Consider the following 22,999-nt stretch of genomic DNA (forward strand, 5'->3'; position numbering starts at 1 on the left):
TATATATATATATATATATATGGAGAGAGAGATTATTGTTGTTGCCTATGACCATCAGTATTACTGTAGTTAGTAGGGTTGCCTAGTTACCAGTAGTGGGCAGCAGTGAGTCTAAACAGCGGTCACCAGCGGTGGCTGTTGTGGAGAGCGATTGCGAGCGAATTTGGGTGCCACTGTCATAGAAAGAGTAGGCTAGAGCCCGCAGAATTAGTACAGAATCATGGCCACCGACACAATATCGGCTTGTACTGGATCCAGCTTGCTACAGCCGATAAGCGAGATAATCAACCTTCCGCTGGATCAGGTAAATGTTTAACGCAGACTTATTTGAAGTCTATGAAATGAACATGCCCTCGCAGGTGCAAAAATGTTTAAAGAGCGAGGAGACAATTACCTCTTCGTCTGATTATACCGCGAAGGAGGAGAAGCAGTTTTAAATTAGGCCTAGCGTAGTCGTATTTGGGATGCTTATTGTGTGATGTTTGTCTGTCTAATGCTTCATTTTACTGGCTAGAGAAGCTACAAATGGATTGTTCAATTTGCATGGCCAGTAAATATTTAGAGATTTCCATAGATTATGTAGACATGGCATATATAGACATAGTGGAAATACAGATCGAGCTGCTTGTATTCTACCATCCGAATGTGTCATGCTTATTGCAAAATGATAAACACCAATATAGAAAATAGTGTCTTGCAATTTTCAAAACGTCGCGGAATTTCAAATTTGCTTGCATTTGATGATTTGTCTTGGTCTCTGGATTTTTCGTTACCATTTCGGTTCTCAAAGTTCGCTTATACATTACACGGAGCCCAGGTGTGTCTGGTACAGTATGTGCTACATATGCAACTTCTCAACTGACACAATTACTTTGTTTTTGCCAAATCATCGCATCTTTTGTACGCAATACAAGCCGTAGGGGGCCGTGATGTCGCCTACCGCTGTTGCTGCAAATTCTTGACAATAAAAAGGTTAGCGTGTCCCTTCTTTTAATTCATGTCATAACACGTAGGCTGTGTTGATTCAGATTCAAAAATCAATGACCATTCCAGTCTAACAGTCCCTGATACTCCGGAGCATAAATGCCTTGACTCATATTTGGGTTGTTTCCCCTTTCGTGCTTTGTGATTACCTGATAAACAATGCAACAGCCTTGACCCAAGTGCTGGGGTTAGGAAGGACTGAAGGCTTTAAACGAGGCCACTAGTTGAGACTGCTGACGTTTTTTGGCAGGAATCATCTGTTCTTTCTGCGTTCCATTGATTAAAACAGTGTAAAGGCAGGCATTCTCTTTCAATGCCTTCAGCTTGCAAGTGGGGAGTGCCCTTAATTCGATAGGACCAAGTTATATGCCTGATTCAGTAAATCACCTATAGCGGCACAGACCTCTCTCGTTGTCTCCTTACCAACTGCAACATTCCAAGATGTGCAAATTATACTTAATAACATTTTCTTAATATAAAATCAGATGCAGCTGCTGCATCAGAGTAACAATGTAATGTAAATCTATCTTATTTTGTGGGTAGGCTCAGTTTCCGGTAAATATGTTAGTGAGCAAGCCAGAGATTTTTTGAAAGTTAGTCACGTGCATCAGGTATATCGTGACAGATTATCAGGTGAAATTTTCCCAGTACAAACCCTGCTGAAGTTAACAGGCAGGCTGTAATGTGATGAGTAGGTCTTTAGTTTATAGACATCTCTCTTTCTCTCTCCCCGTTCCCTCTCTCCTTCACACTTAACACACATACACAGACTCTGCATTCATGTTACAGAATGCTATTTGGAAGATAAAGTGTCTAGTGCTGCTATTTCATAGATAATTAGCTTTTTTACACTTGTTCGTGTATGGCCTCCTGAAAGCTAGCGTAGATGTTTCGGAAAAGGTGATGTGCAGCCAGTGTTGCCTAGTTTTAGGAAAGACACAAAGTGTGATACTGCATGTGTATATGGGACGCTGTATATAATAAAACAGTGCATGGATATGTGCTGATTCATGGAATTTATTCAAGTACATTATTCAAATAATTCACTATGTACACATTAGAGTCAGACTCTTGTTTGAAACATTAACTAGTCAGTTCAGTGAATTCATGGAGTTTACTAGCTTCTGACAAGGGCATGATTGATATCTCCACTGAGAATTCCACAGAGTTTGTCAGTTAGATAAAAGGCCATATTTACTTCGGTATAAACAAATCCATCTACTTCTTAAGTAATTGATTTGCTCCATGAAAGCGCTCATGTATTTGAATTCTTTTGGATCTAATTTATAGGAAACATATTTGAACAGTGTACAGGATGTACAGTATCTCTATCTATCTATCTATCTATCTATCTATCTATCTATCTATCTATCTATCTATGAATCTAATCTATCTAGAGAGATTGTATTCTTCCGCCGTTCTGGAGACACATGAGTTTGCAGGGCCCTGCCTGAGCTCTTTATAGCACTGGGCTGCTCTGCTGAGGACAGGGCGTTTCTCATTGTCTCTTGTGGGAAGAGTCAGTCAGAGGGATGTCTGCTAATTACACAAGGGAGAATATTGCTCTCCCAGGAGACTTGAAGTAAGGAGCCCAGGAGGATCTACATTTCCCCCCAATTCAATTTTTACTAGTTGGGGCTTCACTTAGTGACGTCCTTGAAAATGGTCCCTTCATTTCACACTTATGTTATCTGGGCTAGACAGCTAATCACACACTTCTGGCTGGTTGGCTGACTGTGAAAAATAGCAAAACATTGCAGACTGCTTTTTCATTTATGTCTTTCCTGAGCAACACTCATAAACTTGACACTTTTTAGAAGATAATTCAGATTATTTCAGGTTGCTTCTTTGGGGTGAGATTCCACATTTCATAGATAGATGACTGTTACTTGGTTCTCAAAGTGCATGTATTTTGTTACCTTCAGTGATCATTCATTCCACATACACCCAAACATTTCACATAATTTAAAAACATTTCTAAACAATAAAAGCTACAGTGAGCAGAACACTTCTTGGACTGTCTTTGTAGTACTGTCAACTAATATATGACTGGAACATTTGTGATCCTCATGGTAGATTTGGCTTGTCTGTGACCTGGGCTTTCTATAGATATTCACACCATTACTTTTGTTGCTGTACCAGTCAGTGGATTTTCATACATGCTCCTGTAGATTATCTGGTAAAACAAGGTCATGGGTTCAGTTCCCAGGAAACATAAGTATTGTCATCTTGAGAAATGTATGTAAGTTGTTCTGGATAAGAGCATATGCCAAATGCTGAAAATTTTATTTATGATGAATAACAGACGCATAGCAAATTTAAATGTGAAAAATCAGTATTGATTCCTTGTAGCAGCAAAAACTGGTTCGATAATAGTAACCACCTTGCTACTGAACCCTCTTCCAACTTACTTTTCCATTTCTATATTTAGAAGATTGAGTCATACCTGAGAGTTTATTTGATTCGTCACAAAGAAGGAACCAGTGTGCGTTTGCAATGCCTTTGTCTTAACTGGGAAGGCTGATTCCAGTTTGTTTTTTGCTTTTTTCTTTCAACTGTCGCATCGTTTTCAGTCAGATCTTTTGGTCAAAACGTTACTTTTATTCCTTTAACTAATACACATCCATATTTCTATATATGACTGTCTTTAACTGCTTACTTGTCCTGAGATGAGTGCCTACTGTAAAGTAGTTCTCCTCATATATAAATAATTGAGTATTGTATACATTGCTGTGAGAAAGCACTTAGTGCTCAAGAGGTATTTAATCACTGGGTAACTTTTGAACTTTTATTTTCTGTATGGCAGCCAAGGCCAGCTTTGTCATACACTAAAGTGTATTAATAAGTTAAGTGTATCAGATCATCCTCCCCCCCCAACCATGTGTCTGCTGTGCTGGGTGCTGGAGTTCCATAGTCTATAGCACGGAGAGCCTCTGCTAAAAGGCCCTACTGAATCTCATGGTACAACGACTAGTGGACTATAGTGCTCCAAGGCACTGTGCATGAGCTACAGAACAGTACCCATGTGGTAGAAAATTCAGCTGCCTCACTCCTGCACCAATCTCTGTGCCCAGATTTATTTGCCATCACTGGGCAACAGTCAGTCTGTGCCAGAAGCACTCGACATGCTACCACCGCTAGCATGGTAATAAAAGAACAGCAGGGCCCTGAGACCATAATTACCATGGGTCCTTTGATCCTTCCACCTGCCGTGACCATTTAGGCCTGTAAAGGGTAGTCCAGTCTAGTGCCTGTCTGATTTTTGCAGTGTTTACACTGGTGTCATTTTTGATAGGTTCATTTATGAGATTGAAAAATATATTACTGCACATTACCAGTGTATGTTCTGAGTATTAGGCTTATTGACGCACCCCTGCTTTTAGCTGAGCCACTGTGTGGAGGTCCATGGGTGTTATTTGAAAGGCCGGAGCCTTGTGAAGGAGGGCCATCAAGGTTGGTAAGGGCTTCGAGGAAGCCATCAATCAGGCTCAGCCTGCAGTCTCAGATGCCTGTGAAGATGGTTGATTGCACACGCTGGTTTGCATTCAACACTGGAACCACCTCTTTTATTTTAAGGAGGACCGTGTCCTAGCAACGAGCTTCTCCAGGATTCCCTCGGTTAAAAGCCAGAGAACTCAGGCAGTTTCCGCGTTGATAATTGTTTTGATTTTTTTTTTTAAATCTATGGAAGCTTGTGTATCTGGGAAGTAGAATTCTTGGTAATGTACAAGATGTGTATGTATGGTGTTTTTAGGTTGTACATTGGAGTGTTTAAATGTTTTATTATAAACATGGCTGGATACTATATATTGTACACAATTGTTTTTTATTCTCTGCTACTCCTGATGCAGCTTGTCTGTCAATCAAGCCCTACATAAATCCTAATACAACAGGTCATTTTAACATCAAATTGAACAAATATCTGATCCCCCATGCAATTAATTTTATTTTTGTCTACTTAGAACATCTTCATGTGCATTCTTGTCTACTTATTCCTGCGACTCCAGACTTGTATTCCTGTCCTGTGAGCAGGATGAATATTTGTTCCCTGTTTCCAGCAGGAATCCCATAATTATTGGGATTCTTGTCTAGTCACCCTCTGTTATCTAGATTTGCCAAGCAAACTTCACAGCACTGACGCTGAAGATATTATTTGATTGTCATTTTTGGATTTTCTCATCTTTACCCTGATCCTGATAAATGACCATAGTGTTGTCGTCTGTTACCCTACATGCTAGTTACAGATGCTGTAGATTTAGTGCCCCTTATGACTTCCAGACATTTCAGACCACCTGCCCTAAATCCTTTTGCTCCAGAAGTGAGATGGTGCTTTGAGTCACTGAGCCTGAAAACCTGATTTGTCTGCTTCCTCAAATGAAACTGCAGGATAGTGCCTTCTCCTACACAAAAGAGTCTCGTATGCATGCAGTATATATTGCCTCGTTCCAGTCTGCTCCACACTCTGGACAAGTGTGGGGCTGAGAGGTGAGGAGTAGGGCTCGGGTTTCTCCACTCTGACACTGGAGATCACGCACACCCAAGCGAGACGCGGGCCAGCACCTGGCTGTAATGAGAGGCATCAAAAGCCATGAATTAAAGAGACGTGCTCGGGTGTATGAGGGAAGGAGAGTGAGTGCTTGAACTGGGTGTGGAAGTGATGTAGCTTTTGTTGCTGAGCTGTCGTGACACACATGGGTGACTGTATATGGCTAGGGATATAGCAGTGTGTGCTTTTTGCTTTGTGTTTGGACCTCCATGCTATATTTTCTCAATATTAAGTCACAGCTGCACTGTACAATAGTTGCAAAGAAAGTTTGGTTGCATTGCTACCATATAAGTAAGCTACTTTGTAGTAGCTTGTGTACTGTATTGTGTAGAATGTCTGCGTACCAGAAGCTGAAAGACCAGCGTCTCACACTCAGGCTTTCCTCTAGCAGCTCCCATGCAGTGATGGGAGACTTCCATAATAGAGAGACAAGCTGATGGCTAGTTGGCTAGACTGGACATTAGGTCTCCAGAACGATAAGGAGATATAGGCTTAGTCCACGTTAACACCAGTAAATTGTAAAATGCTGTATTTGTCTTTTGGCTACAGAGTGGATTGGGCTTAGAAAACCCACAACACATTCCCACATAAAACCCAAATTGCAATCACTTTGAATCAGTGACTTTGATTTAGGTACAGTGTTTTGAGGGGACTAATATTTTTGTTCCCATCTTTGAATGCTTGAGGTGGAGTTGGTTCCTGAGAGGTTCAAAAGATAAGCTGTAAAAACAGACAGAGAGATAAAGGCTTTGATTGTTGCTGCTCTACTCTGGCTGTAGTCACACTGGCTTCCTTTCTGTCCTTTTTAACAATATCAGCTCTTCCAAAGCACACCGATCTTTCTGCGGATGTACGTCAGAACTCTCTTTGAATGTCTTTATTTGACCAACTCATTGTTGCTGGGAGCAGGAGCTTTCTGCGGATGTCATGGTTACAGCCCAGAGGCTCTGCCTCCCTGCTGAGCTTGCTGACAGGTAGCTGCCTGCAGACCTTGGCCATCAAGGCCCTAGTGTCCCTAATAGAACTAAATATCACCATAAATAAATGTATACACACACATACACATATATATAGCTACGAGTACCTTGGAATGCCACAGGCAAATGGAAATCACGAAGAGGCGACAAGGAAAGCAACTACAGCCAAATATCTAAGAGTGAGGCAAGTCCTGCAAAGTCAGCTGAATGGGAGAAACAAGATACGAGCTATCAACACCTATGCTCTGCCAGTGGTCAGATACCCCGCTGGCATGATAAGCTGGCCTAAGAAGGAGATAGAAGCAACTGACATCAAGCCAAGGAAAGTCCTCACAATGCATGGAGGGTTTCATCCCAAATCCAGAACTCTGAGACAATACGCTAATCGGAAGGAGGGGGGCCCGAGGACTATCTAGGATGAAACAACCAAGATCCAGGAGTACACCAGGATGACGGTTCCAAGGGGTGAAGATCTTAGTGATTTACCTCAGACAGCAGAAACCCGAGGAGAATGGGAATGAGGAGAAGCAGGGAGCATAAACCCCTGCACAGTACGTACCACCGGCAGAGAGTGGAAGTGGCTGATATGTAGAAATCCTACCCATGTCTGAAAAGGCTGGGTTAAAAGACAGCACACAGGCACTAATCATGGCAGCACAGGAACAAGCTCTGAATTAAAAATCAATAGATGCTGGAATCTACCACCCCAGGCAGGACCCCAAGTGCAGGCTGTGCAAAGGTGCCCCTGAGACAAACCAGCACATAACAGTGGGATGGAAGATACTAGCAGGCAGGGCGTATATGGAACGCTATAACCAAGTGGCTGGCATAGTATACAGAAACATCTGTGCCAAGTATGGGCTGGAAGCTCTAAGATCAAAATGCGATACACCCCCAAACATGGTGGAGAATAACCAAGCTAAGATCCTCTGGGATTTACAGATACAGACTGACAAAATGGTGATGGCTTATCAAGTAAGCATAATGGTAATGGACAAACAGCAGAAGAGGGCCGTAGTGATAGCAGCATCAAGAACCAGGAACACGAAAAGCTCAAGAAATACCAAGGGCTGAAAGAAGAGCTAGAAAAGACGTGATGGGTTAAGGCAACAGTGGTTTCCGTGGTAATCGGAGCACTAGGGACTTTGACCCTCAAACTGGGAGAGGAACAATATCCTAGATCTCCATCCAGAAGAGTGTAGTCCTGGGAACAGCAAAGATACTATGCAGGACCCTCAAGTTCCCAATACTCTGGTAGAGGACCCAAAGAAAAAGAATGGGGGAGGGTGAATAGGGAATTTATTTATATATATATATATATGTGTGTGTGTGTGTGTGTGTGTGTGTGTGTGTGTGTGTGTGTGTGTGTGTGTGTTTTTTCTTTCCAGCTGAAGGGAACCAGTCGTGCTCGAGCTGCCTTTAAGTCTGAAAACATTGCATGTGTACGGCAGACTCTTAATTTGCCCTCGGCCATAAGAGACGCTGTTTGCAGGAGATGTGACTGGCTTGGCTGACAGATTGGAGGCTCCCATCAGGGAATATTGGCCGTAAACTGAGATGCTCCGTGCACTCATGCACGTGTAGGTGTCTGTGTAACTGTTGCTGTCGTTGGAGCTGGCAAGCACATTTATCCTTGCTCACACACACGTGCACACACATACACACAGTGTCTTGGGTGAGCTCGGATTACATCTACTACAAAATGAGCATCCCTGCTTGCTTTGAGCCAGGCTGCCTGTGAGAGTCTGGTGGTCCTGCCATACCACTGTCAGGATCTGCTTCCTGCTATGGGCGTGGCTCTGTTGGAGACAGCGCTGTACTCCAGATATGAAAGAGCACTGAGAGAGCTGCTCTGAGGAGATTGTAGTAACGTTTTGTTTGTTTTGTAATGACATAATCAGGACATGTATTCACTCTGTTCATTGGTTTGTGTCCTTTGAACTGAATTAAGGAAAACAAAAGTCTTCTTCCTGTCCAATTCTCAAATTCACAGAACATTAGACAAACTATTTAATTTTTTCCAGGGCTCCAATGAGAGTCAGCTGATGCCTGCTATATGCTGAACACACTGGACAAGCTCAAAGCTAGTTGAGAGAGATTCTTTCCTCCTGACTAGATGATTACCTTGTTCCGTTTTATGCATGTGATGATCACATTTAACTATGTGAGCAACAGATAAGTTGCAGTTATTTAGATGCATCTGGTCTCTAGCAGTCATTTAGAGGTCAGAGGTCATTGTTAGTAAGCACGTTTTGAAAAGCATAAAATCATGTACATACTTAAGATGAAAGAGGCATTGTGGGGGAAAAAAAGAGGCATCTTAGTTTCACTGTTGTGAGGTTAGTTTGATGATGGCTGCTTGGTTACATGAGCATTTTGCTGGTGAGCCAAGTGAACTACTTTCTTTGTGGAAAAAAAATGAATAAATCTTACTTCCTGAATGAAACTAATTGATTCTTGGATCCTGAGGAGTGTCTGGCAGGCATTGTAATGCCCATCATTCTCCCTCACTGTCTCTCTCTCTCACTCTCTCACACACACACACACACACACACACACACACACACACACACACACTCGCTCTCTCGCCTTCTCTATTTATCTGTCTATTTCTGTCTCCCCCCACTCTTTGTTAGGCAGCCTGTAATCTGGCGGCTGTACATTATGATCCAAAGGATCTCCCATAGTCCCCTTGGTCTCGCCTGCGGGCCTAGCTGGTCTGCATGATGGCTGTGCTGGATGTTGCAGAACAAATGTCTGCTTGGTAGGGTGGTTGGGGGTTGGGGCGATTTTGGCAGACGGCTGTGCAGGCCCTGACTGTAGATCAGGATGGTAAGATGTCGGCATGCTGCCAGCAGAGGGCTCACCTTATGCATTCTACAGAGGAGAAGCCCTGACTACAGGAAGGGATGAAAGTGTGGTGAGGGTCAACATGCCATGCAGAGTCTTGACAGCATTAGCCAAACACCACCCCCTGGTCTGCTTCACCAGCCACTTCTGTAGCAACTGCAGAGGGTAAGGCAGAAGACACTGCTTTATCTGGGCCACAGGGTATTCTGGGTACTGGAATCCTGCAGGAACCCTCACAGGGAACTCCTGTCAGACTGTTTTTTTTTTAAATTTCTCTCTCCTATTGTAAAGAGCTGAATTATTCCTAACAAATGCTATCCCCCCCCAACAAGATAAACAACACCACCACAATTACCACCACACAGTTGGATACAATGGTACGGCGTGTCCTGCGCGTTCTTTTTTCTGAGACTAATCCCTTCTGCCGTGGCACTGACTATGTGCTCAGGTTGAGGCTTAACCTGCCTGTGACTCACAATCTTACACTACAGCTGTTTCTCGTCTGTCAGAATAAATCAGCAGATCAGGAAACTTTTGGAAATTTTAATATGCTGGATATGGAGACACAGCTGTTGTTGTTGTTTTGAAATTGTGCATTACATAATCACTTCTTTGTTTTATGTCCTGTCCAGACTTTGTTCCTCTTGTTTGAAATAACCCCTGAGACCGACCTGCTTGTTAAGCTTATTATCAGCAATAAGATGAATGTAATTTTAACTATCAAGAGGAACCAAAATTTCAAATTTTCAGTCAGAGCTGAAGGGCTAAGTGGAGGTCAGCGCACGCGTGTTGTCTTGCTGTGATAGGACAGTGACGCGGGACCTTCTATGTTGCAGGTCAACTTTGTGGTGTGTCAGATCTGTGCGCTCCTCATGGCCTGCTGCTTCCGCCTCTACCTGCACCCCAGCAAGACAAGCCCCCTGGCGCGACACGTGGTGGCTACGCTGCTGGGTGTCTACTTCGCACTCTTCTGCTTCGGCTGGTGAGTCCCCTCTCCTCCGCACCGGATCCTGCAGCCTGGTAAGACCCCTCTAACCAGCGCTGGTACAGTCTCTCTGCCCCATGCTGGTTTCTGTAGGCTGGTACGGTCTCTCTCCCCTGCACTGGCTCCTGCAGGCAGAAATTCTGAAAGCGCCTTTGGCCAACATGCTGCTGTTTTTGTCAGTCTGGCAAATCTGCAGCGTAGTGAGCCCAGAAAACTGAGATCAAACTAAACAATCATAAATAAACAAAACTGATAGGATCCGAGGTATCATGTTATTACCCGTGAAGCTTTTTTTGTGGTTCGTATTTGTAATTTATATCTTGATTTATTTATTTTTGTGGTTGGCATTAGTAATGCATAAAAATATTTATGTCGAGTTGAAGAAGCACTCTGTTGCATCATTGTGCTGTTGTAATAACATTACTCTTCACAGCCTTCTTGTCTTCTGAAGACTGAGGCGCCATCGAGGAGGGTCCCCGGGGGCCACGCCCATACAGTCTCTGCCCTCCCAGGGGCCACCCCACTTGGAGAATTGACTTGCATATGCATAATATGCTGCATAATATACTTCTGTTTAACATATTTCATTAGGAAATATCCATTCCAACCAATAATATCTATTTAAAATAAATGCAGGCAGCCAACCGTCACCGTATCACACTCCGACCCCTCCCCCCGCTGACGCTGTACAGCGTACTGGGTGAGGGCAGTCTGCATTTTGGTTTTGGTGTGCCAACCCGTTTGGTCACCCCTATGAAACATTTCATGGGTATATTGTAAGCAAACATCTTCCTATTTGAACTGTTCACAATAAACACAGCATAACATTACCGTAACTTGCTTCTTTATTAATAGTAATTTAATTAGCTTTTAGCTTTTTAAATCACTACCTAATAATTACATAATGTCCCCATTCCTCTACACCTGTGTAATGAGGGAAGGGCCCATTGCATGTTGCAGTCTGTCATGAATAGTGACATGCTTTCAAACCCTCATTAAAGGTTGAGTACAAGGCGTGCATGTGCATGTCTCTCTGTTCGCTGGCTGCTACATGTTCCAGAGCACTTCTAGTTCAGCTCTTTATGCAATCATCTTATTAAACAATGAGATCTGTGATTGCTGATGTTGGTCTCCCAGTATCCCCCAGTATCTGGATTAGCAGACTAGGTCCATGTTGTTGTGCATAGCAGGTCTGATAGGCTTCTGCTCTCCAGTTAGAGCTGATTGACAGGTCTGAAAGATAATGCAGAACGGCAAGAGGGAGGCCAGAGTCATGGGCTCTTCAGCCTGAGCTGTCTGTTCATAACTCTGCTTCCCGCTAGTGGGCTGGAGATGGAGGGGTAGAACTGGAGGGAGGGTCCTTAGCAGACGCCTGGGAATTTACGTTCACCCACTGCCAAGATGTCTGGCAACCATGGAGAGCTGCACACTTAAAATCTTGTGTGCGTTTCATTTGGTCATATGAGTTGCTGAATGTTGCACAACACTCTTCCATGGTTAACAGCACCGGTTCGAGCAGCTTTGAGACTGATGAACTGGTGCGAATTGAAACGTTGGCCTCTCTATGGAGGGAGACTTAAGATACCTGTTAGAGTGACCTAGAAAATTAATTCACTCATCCTGTAGCACAGAGCACAGGACAGGAACCAACCCTAGACAGTGCATCAGTCCACTGCAAGGGCCTACAAAATTGATTCCATTAAAAATGTATTTTGTTTACAATTGACCGAGAAGCAGGCAAACTAGGGAGAGAGGGGGAGGCTTTTTTGGACAAATGTAGAAGCAGGCAGGAGATGCTCGCTTTCTTTTACAATAAGAAAAATAACTGTTACTGAAAGCAGCGGCATGCGTGTATCACTATAGCTGCCTGTATCCGTCACTAGAGCGCAGTGTGCCTGTATGGTTGCCTGTATGCATTATTAGAGCACAGTTTGCCTCTATAGCTATGTGTATCTATCATTAGAGCGTAGTGTGCACCTGTATGGCTGTGTGTATCTGTAACTGGAATGTAGTATGCACCCACCTGGCTGTAAATATTTGTTACTGGAGTGTAGTATTCCTGCATGTATGTCTGAAAAGGCTCTTTGCTTCCCGTATCAGGTATGCGCTCCACTTCCTGGTGCAGAGTGGGATTGCCTATGGCATCATGATCTTGGCTGGCGTCGAGCACATGCACAGGTGAGTCCGTGCACTCTTAGCAACAAAATGTCCTCCTCATCAGCTCCACATGAAGTCACTCAAACAAATTCTGAATTTTGACTCTGCTTGTTATCTCAAATTTATACTACCTGGTAGAGATGAATACTATAGACTGTACTAAATGAAGGAATCAACATGCTTAAGTGTGTTGTCAGTTCCTGTATGTAGTAGTTGATCAAGGTCCAGTGTGTGGTTTGGTGAGTTTGGATCTTTCATCTTTATTGAATACCGCCTTCCTCCGTTAACCAGACCGCCCTGAGGCAGTTGACACCTGAAAGCTAAGGCTGTTGAGAATTGACCCAGAATGAGAGAGCGATCCTTGTATTTAGCCGCTGAACAGCAGACACCCTCCATCTGTTCAGTGGGAACGAAATCTCCAGTTACTCCGCTCGGTTACTGTCTGCTGGCAGCAGCCCAGAGTCGAATCCTGATCTAGACTAGTAGCACGCAGGGAAGAACAGCTGAATAGTGGGAATCTGCTAGAACTTTTAGGACGAGAGGTTGTGAATCAGAAGAACCATCAAAGTCCTCCTTTATGTCTCTGTGCATCCTCTGTGTTGGAGATTGCTTACGAGTAACACCTCTGGCTTTACAAAGTGTTGGAAATGACATATGAGGGATGTTATTCTGCTTTGGCCTCTTTTAAGGTTTCTCAAAAAAGGTCATATATCATTAGTAGTGTAGGCATGCTTACAGTGCAATGTGCTGTTGGGTGTTACACCACCACTGGGAGTAGACCGTATGTAAGAGAGGCGAGGGAGCCAAGGTCACAAACCTTTTCCGTACACTGTGGAGTAAATGCTGACCACACACATACACAAGCACCCTTACCTTCATACAGCCTGTGATCTTTTACATTTCGCTCACATCCGCAGTCTTCAGGGACCCGTGAGCTCCGTGTGTCATAAGCAGTGGGAAGGTGTGCGTTGGTGTGAGGGGAAGAGCGAGGCGGACGTCGAGCCGGGTTTGCCTGCAGAAACCCGGTGTGCACCACTGCCTCCTCACCTCCGCGGCGGGGGAGGGAAGCTGATTGGATACGGTGCAAAGCCAGTGCTGCGGCATCGCTATGGCTGGGCTCCAGATACAGACACACATGTGCAAAATCAAAAATGAAGACACCACTTTGGTGATAGATAATGGCTAATGGCAGTGCTGGTCGATGTAGGCCACTGTGCTCTTGTGCCAAGGCCTCACTGAGCCCTAGACAGACACAGGGCTATGGTATAGCCAGGTATGGTATGTGCAGGCTGTAGAAAGCTCTTCAGTGTGGAGGTTCTTGCTTTGGAAGGCTGGTCTCTGTTGGCCAGTGTCGTCTTCTCACTGCGGTGTCACAGCACTGTCAAAAATAGAAGGCTGGCAACCTGAAGCACTAGGCAGCCATGTCCCTCTGTGCCTCGGTGGTAATGAAACACCTGAGTGATGCTTAATGTTAGGCAAGTGTGTGCATGAGTGTGTATGCGTGTGCGTGTGTGTTTGTTTGCATGCACATTTATTTTTAGGTCCAACATGTCCATTTAGGTCCAACATTGACCACGAAAGCCATGGCAAAATAGGCCTAAGTGAAGTTCTTTTTAGGAAATCTGTAAAGTTAATTAAAAGGACATATTATGGTTTTGTTTATGGCTTGGCTATGAAATATAAATTCCTGATCATTCTAGGCATTCACACATAGAACATGAGATATATGTGTGGCAGCATGTCCTCAAAAGGTATGAAAGCAAATCTGTGTCTGTGTTTGCGTTTCTCTGTATGTGTCAGTGCATTATAATTATTGCCTTACCAGTAGAGAAAAGGAATGATTTCTTTAAAAATCAGTGGCTTTTTCCTTATCTGTCCGCACACACGCATACACACACTGCTATTCAGTAGTTCCTGCAGATAACCACATTTCTAAATCGCTTTGTATGTTAATTGCAGTTTTTTTCCTTTCCAATCCATGTTCTCCTTGCTTGGAACATGGAACATGGTGGAAGTTCTCACCCTGTTTCAACATAATAATGTTAGAACCTCGTGGAAAAGTAGCCTTCCCTCTGAAAGAGACACACATATTCCACTATCCTGCAAATGACCTTCAGGAAAAGCAGCATTAAATGCTAAAGATGTGTTTTTACTGGTAGACTTATTTTGTGCTGTTACTGAATTTGGCCTCCCAACTTCATAAGAACTCAGGAAATAATCAGTAGTTTTTAATAGGACCTGTAATTACTAATGCAGTTCCTCATAAAAATCATACATAATTCTATACAATTATCTGACTGATTACATGTAAGACCTGTAATTCATCACTTTTTCAGTTGTACCCAATTGCATACTAATAGGACCGATGTTCCACAAGCACTAGAATGAATGTGCAGTGAACCCTTCTGTGAGCAGAGATGCTTGTTGTAGGAAAGGACTCAGTCCTTTTCATTCAAACTCACCAGGTTCTGCTCAATTACAGCCTTACACACGTTCAGCCATCATCTTGAATAATGACAGACACATCTCCGCTGTTCACTTCACGATGTCTATAGAGCCTAGGAAAGGGAAGAAATAATTTCTCAGTGTTGGATATTAAAAGGGTGGAATGAAATGAAGAGATCTGAAGAGGGCTTTGTGGATCTTTGTTTCAGATACTGTTTGGTGTTTGCTCTGGCTTACCTTAGTTTCTGCCAGATTACCAGGGTCTATGTCTTTGACTATGGCATGTACTCCGCTGACTTCACAGGGTAAGCATGTGTGTCTGTGTGTGTGAGACTGTTTTAACTGCCTTGCCAATTCATATTTTTGCTAATTGTTTTAGATATAGGGCAACATTGCATTTTCATGTATTTGAGGTACTGATCGAACAGACAAAGATTCCACCAACAAACTAAATTTCTCCTCCGCTGCCTCCTCTATCTGCTCTGCCAGGCCAATGATGGTCATCACACAGAAGATCACCAGTATGGCCTTTGAGATCCATGATGGTGAGTGTGCTGTTGCCACAGACATCCCAGGCATTGTGCTCTTCTGTGGTGTGACGAATGCCACAAATGCTTGAAATGGGCCCAGATCAGCTCAAATGTGACTTTTGTGCTCATTCACTACAACTGGTTATACACAAGCATGCAAATGCATATGCACACACACACAGACACACACACACACACACACATACACTCATGCGTACCAAAATTGGACCTGTGTTGTATTTTGAGAGTAGAGTATATGTGTGTTGCCTACTAAAGTTAATGAAAGCACAGGGACAGGGGTGCAGGGCTGAAATGAGAACTCTTCATATAGCACCTTTTTCAGAACCCAAGAATGCTATACATCCAACACACAACTTTTACATCCAGTCCACACACTGGTGAGAAGCAGCAGCCAACTGCGCACAGTGTGCTCTCAACCAGAAACCACAGCCCCCTTGGGGACTAAATCAGGTACAGGAACGAGGGAGAGGATAACACCCAGGACAGAGCACCATCCATCACTGGGCATGCAGGCGTCCAATCAATCTCACACACACACACACGGGCAATTTTTAGGGTAGCCAATTTTTTAATCTTGCCTCCATGTTTTTGGACTGTGGAAGGAAACTGGAGACCCTGGCAGAAACCCACACAGACACAGGGAGAACATGGAAACTCTACCCAGATTGGGACACAAACCCAAGACCCTAGTGCTGAGAGGCAGATGTGCTAGCAACCAAGGCACTGTGCTGCCAAATAATAAATAGTAAAACATTTATGAGGAAGATGTCTTCTGTCCCAGATTCACCTTCTTAAGTAAGCTCTAGCATCTAATCGGACCAATGACCAACTCTGCATCTGAAGAGTTTATACTGAAGTGGTCCTAAACTGTTGTATGTTTTATAGGAAAACAGGTTGCATTAGTTTCACACAAGAGAGTTATAGATATAGTGAAGTGCAGAGAGATCATAAAATATGGCATATGAGAAATGTTAACCTACAAGAATATCACAATGTAAAAAAACAACAACCTTTGAGCTCCCCCTTTGAGTAGCGAGACAGTCCACAGAGACACCAGCAGTCTCAGCAGACACTGGGACGTAAACTCTGGGGAGGTCAATTTACAGCTTGCTGCTAACACCCACCAATTAGCTCCATTTATCAGGCCCAGCACTGGGATTTTAAAGGAAGCCTCTTTTATTGACTGAGAAGATCAGCAAGCAATAGAGAATAGGACACACCCTCATTCCTGAGAGAAGACTTCAGACCATCAGGGTGCAGACTTATCAAGGTTTCTATGACGTTGAACCTGAGTTTGGCCCTTTACACTGTCATTCTCAGTTCTCATTAGCACCAGCTGTTCTCTTAGTCATCTCTTGTGTGTTGTGCTTTTGTTCGTTAACGTGATAAAGACCACAAGTCATTGTTCCAGGTCTGTTCTGTTAGGAAGCTCATTCATTTTGTACCACAACAGGCATTTGGCATAGTCTGTTTTGATAACTCCTTCACTGAGGCCAGGTTAACACTGATTACTTCTTGGTGACATCAAACGAGGTTACACTGGGCTTTCAACAAAGCTTTCATTTACTGAAGACATGTGATGTGGAGAATACAGGTTTATGACACTATGTCTAGCTGGGAAATCTCCAGCATAGAATTTGGAAAGTATACATAGCTTTGAACTACTAAAGCCTAAGCTGTTTATAGTATAAAAGGTTTATTTTGTGTGCGTGTGTACGTGCGTGTGCATACGTGTGTGTGTGTGTTTGTGTGTTTTCACACTTTTTCTCTATCGACAGGAATGGCCCGGAAAGAAGATCAGCTCACTCAGAGTCAAAAGTTGCTCGCCATCAGGTGAGTGAAATAACAGAGCTGTTTAAAATAGATATGTCAAGATGAACCTTGAGTATGCTGTTACAAGCAAATGGGGAAAAGTTAGAAAAGTTTAGGTTTGATCAAGGATTGCACACTCATGGAAAAGTTCTTCCCCATCTCTCAGGTGACTGTTAGTGTGGGAGTTCTAAAGTTACTGGTGGTGTGGTGCAAATACAGAAATAGCTCTTTGCCGGCGCTGTGTTTAGACGGATGCCCAGCCTCCTGGAATACTTCAGCTATAACTGTAACTTCATGGGCATCCTAGCTGGTCCCACCTGCTCCTACAACGATTACATCGCCTTCATTGAGGGCAAGCCCTATCGCCACAGAGACCAAGGAAGCAACGGGAAGCCACAGGGAAAGACCAGTCTAAACGACCCTTCCCCCAACGTAAGTTCTCCTACGCTGGCCATTTACTGAATTTATGTAAAGCATTTAGAAGTAGTTACACTGTGGTAGGGCTACCAACACAAAGCAACTATATCTTCGTTAAAAATTTAACATCTTGCATTATGGTGGGAGAGAGACTCCCAGCTTTTAATGAGTTGAAACACCCTGGAGATGTGTATATATGATCTGCATAAACAGGGTTTCTCAGAGAAAAACAAAATCTTTAGCAGTTATTTACATACAACCCTAATTACTCAAAGTAATGTTCTTGAGTAAAAGATCTAATTTCCTACTTTATATCTGTATATCTGAGTAAAAGGTCTAATTTCCTACTCTGGCAAAAATAACTCTTTGGATGTTTCCCTCGAATCCAGTACATCACATTTTAGAGGTTTTTGTTATAATGTGGCATTAACTTTAAATGCTTAGAAAATTAGGTTATAAGTTTGAGAGTATTCATAACACCTCTCTATTCATACCCTTGACCCATTGTGTGGTGTAAAAGTGAATGGTTAAAATAATCAATTTGTGGGGTACACTCATCCTTTTGTCAAGCCGTACACTTACAGCCACATTGATAAGGTTCAATTTTATGAATGTGATGTTGGGTGTGCTGAATGTTAAAGTGTTCGCTCTCACATCATTATTCCTTCATCATTAGGGATGAAAGTATATTGAATTTCATGTACATAATTGTTAACTAACACCTTCTTCATTTTAAGTTCACACTAAAATCCATTTTTGAAGTGAGTGTTAGAAATGTTCAAAACTCTAAAAATGGATCATTGACATTGCCATGTCACAAGCATTTAGACTTATCAGTGAGTGTAAACAACTTGCAGGTAACATAGGGGAATGGTTTTATAGTTGGCTGTATTGTTTGTATTTCCTAAGTGCCATAAACACCATGCTTTTGTTTGTGATTACTTTAACATTTAAACTTTATCATATTTGTTTTCCCTTTTTAAAAGCAAGATGGACAGATAATGCTGCTGCTCCTTGTTTAATTGGTTGTATTATTGACTGAAATTCCAATACTGTGAAATAACAATTATTTACAAATTCCACTTATCAGCAAATAATATATTACCACATATATTTTGTACATTCCTATTATTTTATCTACTTTATATGATATATACTATTATTTGATGTTTATTTTTTATTGTCATTTTATGTAGACCTGATTGTTTTCCTGTAGAATGTTGTCTTTTGGCTGGGGAGGGCTGAGAAGTGATTTCTCTCTTTTATGACGTTTACAGAAGGAGGTTATTCGCAAGCTGGCCACCTGCTTCATCTCTCTGTTGGTCTTCCTCTCTGTCTGCAAAGTTTTTCCTGTGGAGCGCAACATCGACGATGGCTTCATCGCCACCACACCCTTCTATGCCCAGGTGGTCTACCTGTATTTGTCCATGCTGACCACCCGGCCTAAATACTACTTTGTTTGGACTCTGGGTGCGTGATTTCCTCCCCTCTCTCTCTCGCCCCATCTATCACTTTTCTTCTTTCTCCAGTATTTCTGTGCCGACTGTCTCTATAACATATTTGGAGAGTTTCTCTAGGATTTATTACCCTTGTCCTTCATGTGCATGCAGAACTTTCATTTCTTCACTAGGTTTCTCTAAACTTGCCTCGTCTACTACAATAGTGTCTCCTTCACAATATTGCTGTTTTCTTCGTTTTTCTCTAGAATTGTATATATGATTTATGGCTCTTAATGTTTATATATTATTTATACATCTTATATTTTCTTTCCTATGGATATCCCCTTTCATTCTTCATTGGAGGGAATTAATTAATGCTCTGATTCTGATTAATCGAAGCCTAAACTGACCTAATGCTCCATTTGTCTTATTATTTTGTTTTTACTGCCCTCATAAGACTAAACGGGGAATGGCAAGGATGAAATGATACCTGCTCTTTTCATATATTTCATATATAGTTGAATATTGATATCTAGAATAATATGAACCATATGGTATGGCATTGTTCATACCTCAGTCTTTAGAACTGAGAGACTGTGCACGGGACACTGTCAAATCCTTCACCTACAAAGTGACATCACATCCCGTGTCTGATCTGGGACTGTGTGCTTGTTGTCACTCTAAACAGCCGACGCCATAAACAACGCGGCTGGCTTTGGCTTTAACGGCTATGATGGCGAGGGACTGCCACGATGGGACCTCATCTCCAACCTGAGGATAACAAACATAGAGGTCAGTCCTGTTGCCCTCACACTTGTTTCCTTGATTCTAATCGGATTTGAGTTTCATCTGTGGTTCCTCTCTTTCCCTGTTTTAGCTTGCCACTAGTTTTAAGATGTTCCTTGATAACTGGAATATTCAGACTGCACACTGGCTTAAAAGGTAAATGTGGTGATGCAATCTAATTTTAAGTGCTATACTGAAAACTGTCATCTTCTCAATAGAATAATGATCTGTGAGAGCATGTGCCACCTGCTGGCCACAAATGGTATTACTATTGCAGTTTAAAACTGCGCTCTGAGGGGTCTTTCTCCAAGTATAATGTGTGTGGGGTCTGTGTGGTATTTCTTGTGCAGGGTGTGTTATGAGCGCTGTCCATATAACCCAACAGCTGCCACCTTCTTACTCTCTGCCATGTGGCATGGGGCGTATCCAGGCTACTACCTCACTTTCCTCACAGGCATAGTGGTCACCCTGGCCGCCAGAGCGGTGAGAAGCCCCCTCACACATCACACACTGCCAGCACACTGACATCCAGACTCACACACCACCAACACACACCACCACATGCACGCTGACGTCCAGACTCACACCACCAGCACACGGACGTCCAGGCTCACGTGAAGATCCAGCATATTCATGTCATTAGCAGAATCAAAGTGCATCTTGGAACAAGACAAGGAAAACCTTGATGGCATCAGACCTTTTCAGCTCAGCGAGGACATTGCCATTGCTACTGCATTGCCAGTGCATGGTTTTACTTTCCCTCTGCATGGAAAAGTTCAAACTTCAGCAGCAGACTGGAGAGAGAGAGAGAAAGCAGAGGAAATGGGCTTCCACTCAAGCAGTCACTCACTGGGGTGCTGAGGGGCTAGGCAGCTAAGAGTAAACGAAGATGGAGTGATGGTTTGGTAGTGGGTAATGAGCCACTGCCCTCTCGATCTGAAACTCACTGAGCCAGACAGAGCCCTAATGCCTAATGTGGAATCAGTGCTTTGTGTGTACCATATATTACTATGTTATTTTTCCTAGTTCATATTGGAGAAAAGGTTGTGAAGTGTGTTTCTCTTTTTCAATCAATTCTCTCTCTCTCTCTCTCTCTCTCTCTCTCTCTCTCAGGTAAGACACAATGTAAGACCATGCTTCTTGGGTTCACCAACACACAAACTTGTGTATGATGTCATCACATGGGCCAGCACACAGATAGCTATTTGTTACACTGTGGTGCCCTTTGTGCTGCTCTCTGTGGGCCCTTCCCTCAAATTCTACAGGTGAAGTATGGGCTAATACTCCATAATCATACACTGTCGCCTAACTTATTCACACTGCTTTACTTTCTATACAGTCTAAACCAATTTTATGCGAGATGTATTGGAACAGAAATGTGGCAATATGTTGTTTGGTGAAGATATGGGGCAAAATTATGGGAAAAATAATATCTGTAACACCTTTTGATTTCTCGCTTTCTCTGCCCTCTCCCCATCCCCTCAGGTCATGGTACTTCTCTGGCCACATAGGCTGCGTGCTGCTGGCCATAGCTCTGCCGGTGAAGCCTCGGCACCTGCGACTGAAGGAGCAGCAGCTTGGCCTGCAGCCCAGCTCCACACACAGCCAGAAGCACAAGGCCACATGAGCCTGTCACACTTCTGTGCATGTGCGTGTGCATACACTCAAGCGTGCGCACACATGCAACCACACACACACACACACACACACACACCGACACCAAGCAACGCTCCCCCACTCTACAGACACCCATGAGGAGAGTCAGATGTATGAAACTCAAACATAAATACAAACCAGCCTTCGTCTGGACTTGTTCAGTGGGTCGTCACACTAAAAATAAATAAATAAAAAGATGGTATCAGGACTCTGCAAAGACTTGAGGAGATGGGACTGAATCTCACTGGTGGCAGTGTTAAAGTAAGATACCATGGAAGCTCTGATGTGTAGAATTATGCAAACTTGCCTTTAAACTCTCCATTTCCCCTTGTTGCAATATGCAGGGTCTTGCTTTGGGATGTATATAGCGTTACCTAGCATACAACCATGTCACCATTGCTAGAATAATGGTAATGATTACAAAGGCCCTGTAAAAATCAAGTGATCTGAAAGAAAACAAAAGCGCTTGCCTCTGTGCTGATGTGTCAGATTGCAAATAGTTATTAATTTGTCATTCATCTTTTATTCTGGGGGTTATGCTTCAAGGGAGTATTCTCTTCTTATCATAAAGATGGTAAAAGTTGAATCAGAGTTTTGAGTACATTGCAATGCCATCACAATGAGCTTCTATGGTCCATGACATATCATTATTAGTATAGTCTGTGGCAACATCTCTTGTGCATGAAGTTGGAATATCATCAGATTTGCCCAGTGGCATAAACACTGCAGACTCTTCCCTGCTGATACCACGTGAAGCTTTAATAGGCATTTTCAACACATTCCATTCCAGAAACCAGAAAGCAGAGTTTTGATCTGGTTCTACACTTTCTACATTTCATAATTAAAATCAAATATGAAAAGGCTGTGTATAAGAAATGTTTGCCCAGTGATTCAAAGCTCAACTTCAGGTTTCATGTTTTTGTAAATTATGGGATTAAAAAATGAATGTTTTGCAAATTGACTTGTGTGTGTGTGAGTGAAATTACAATTCATGCAATTAATATGCCCATAGACAAGATAACGTATACCAGGTATAACAAAGTTTGCTTGGCATTACTTTGAAACTGATCTCCGAACTGTTCGTATTACCATACAATATACAGTGCCCATACTGTTTACAGTTCAGAAATAAGTAAGTGTGCCATGTGCTGACATTAAAGAAAAATGTCACCAGACCTGAGATAAAAGGGTTACCTAACTTCACTTTAGGGCTTTAGCTACAAAAGCTTTATCTGAGAACTATTGTTACAGTAAAAATACCTCATGTGCCCTTTACTCTCTAAGCATAAATGTACTTTGTTCCATTACAGAATGCATTACAGGTATACATTTTCTATCCACTGACAAGGTAACAAAGTGTGCTCTCTCTCTCTCTCTCTCTCTCTGTATATATA

The 22,999-nt window shown here is 42.8% G+C and overlaps 1 protein-coding gene across 2 annotated transcripts; it reads left to right on the top strand.

Annotated features, from left to right (window-relative positions):
• Positions 1–159: 159 nt before the first annotated feature.
• mboat2b (membrane bound O-acyltransferase domain containing 2b) lies at positions 160–22,566 on the top strand. 2 transcript variants are annotated; one of them, XM_081718379.1, is made up of 13 exons: positions 160–304; positions 10,194–10,377; positions 12,443–12,520; positions 15,154–15,249; positions 15,434–15,489; positions 17,274–17,328; positions 17,556–17,739; positions 19,002–19,194; positions 19,852–19,955; positions 20,041–20,105; positions 20,300–20,432; positions 21,063–21,214; positions 21,435–22,566. In XM_081718379.1, the coding sequence occupies exons 3-13, from the start codon at positions 12,489–12,491 to the stop codon at positions 21,574–21,576; spliced, it is 1,212 nt and encodes a 403-aa protein (XP_081574505.1). In that variant the 5' UTR covers positions 160–304; positions 10,194–10,377; positions 12,443–12,488; the 3' UTR covers positions 21,577–22,566. The 2 variants fall into 2 exon arrangements, with proteins under 2 accessions (XP_081574505.1, XP_026854714.1); XM_026998913.3 differs by having other exon boundaries at positions 10,194–10,339.
• The last annotated feature ends 433 nt before the right edge of the window (positions 22,567–22,999 follow it).

The sequence above is a fragment of the Electrophorus electricus genome, chromosome 7 (assembly GCF_041902795.1).
Source record: "Electrophorus electricus isolate QZ-2024a chromosome 7, ASM4190279v1, whole genome shotgun sequence".
Taxonomy (NCBI): Eukaryota; Metazoa; Chordata; class Actinopteri; order Gymnotiformes; family Gymnotidae; genus Electrophorus; species Electrophorus electricus.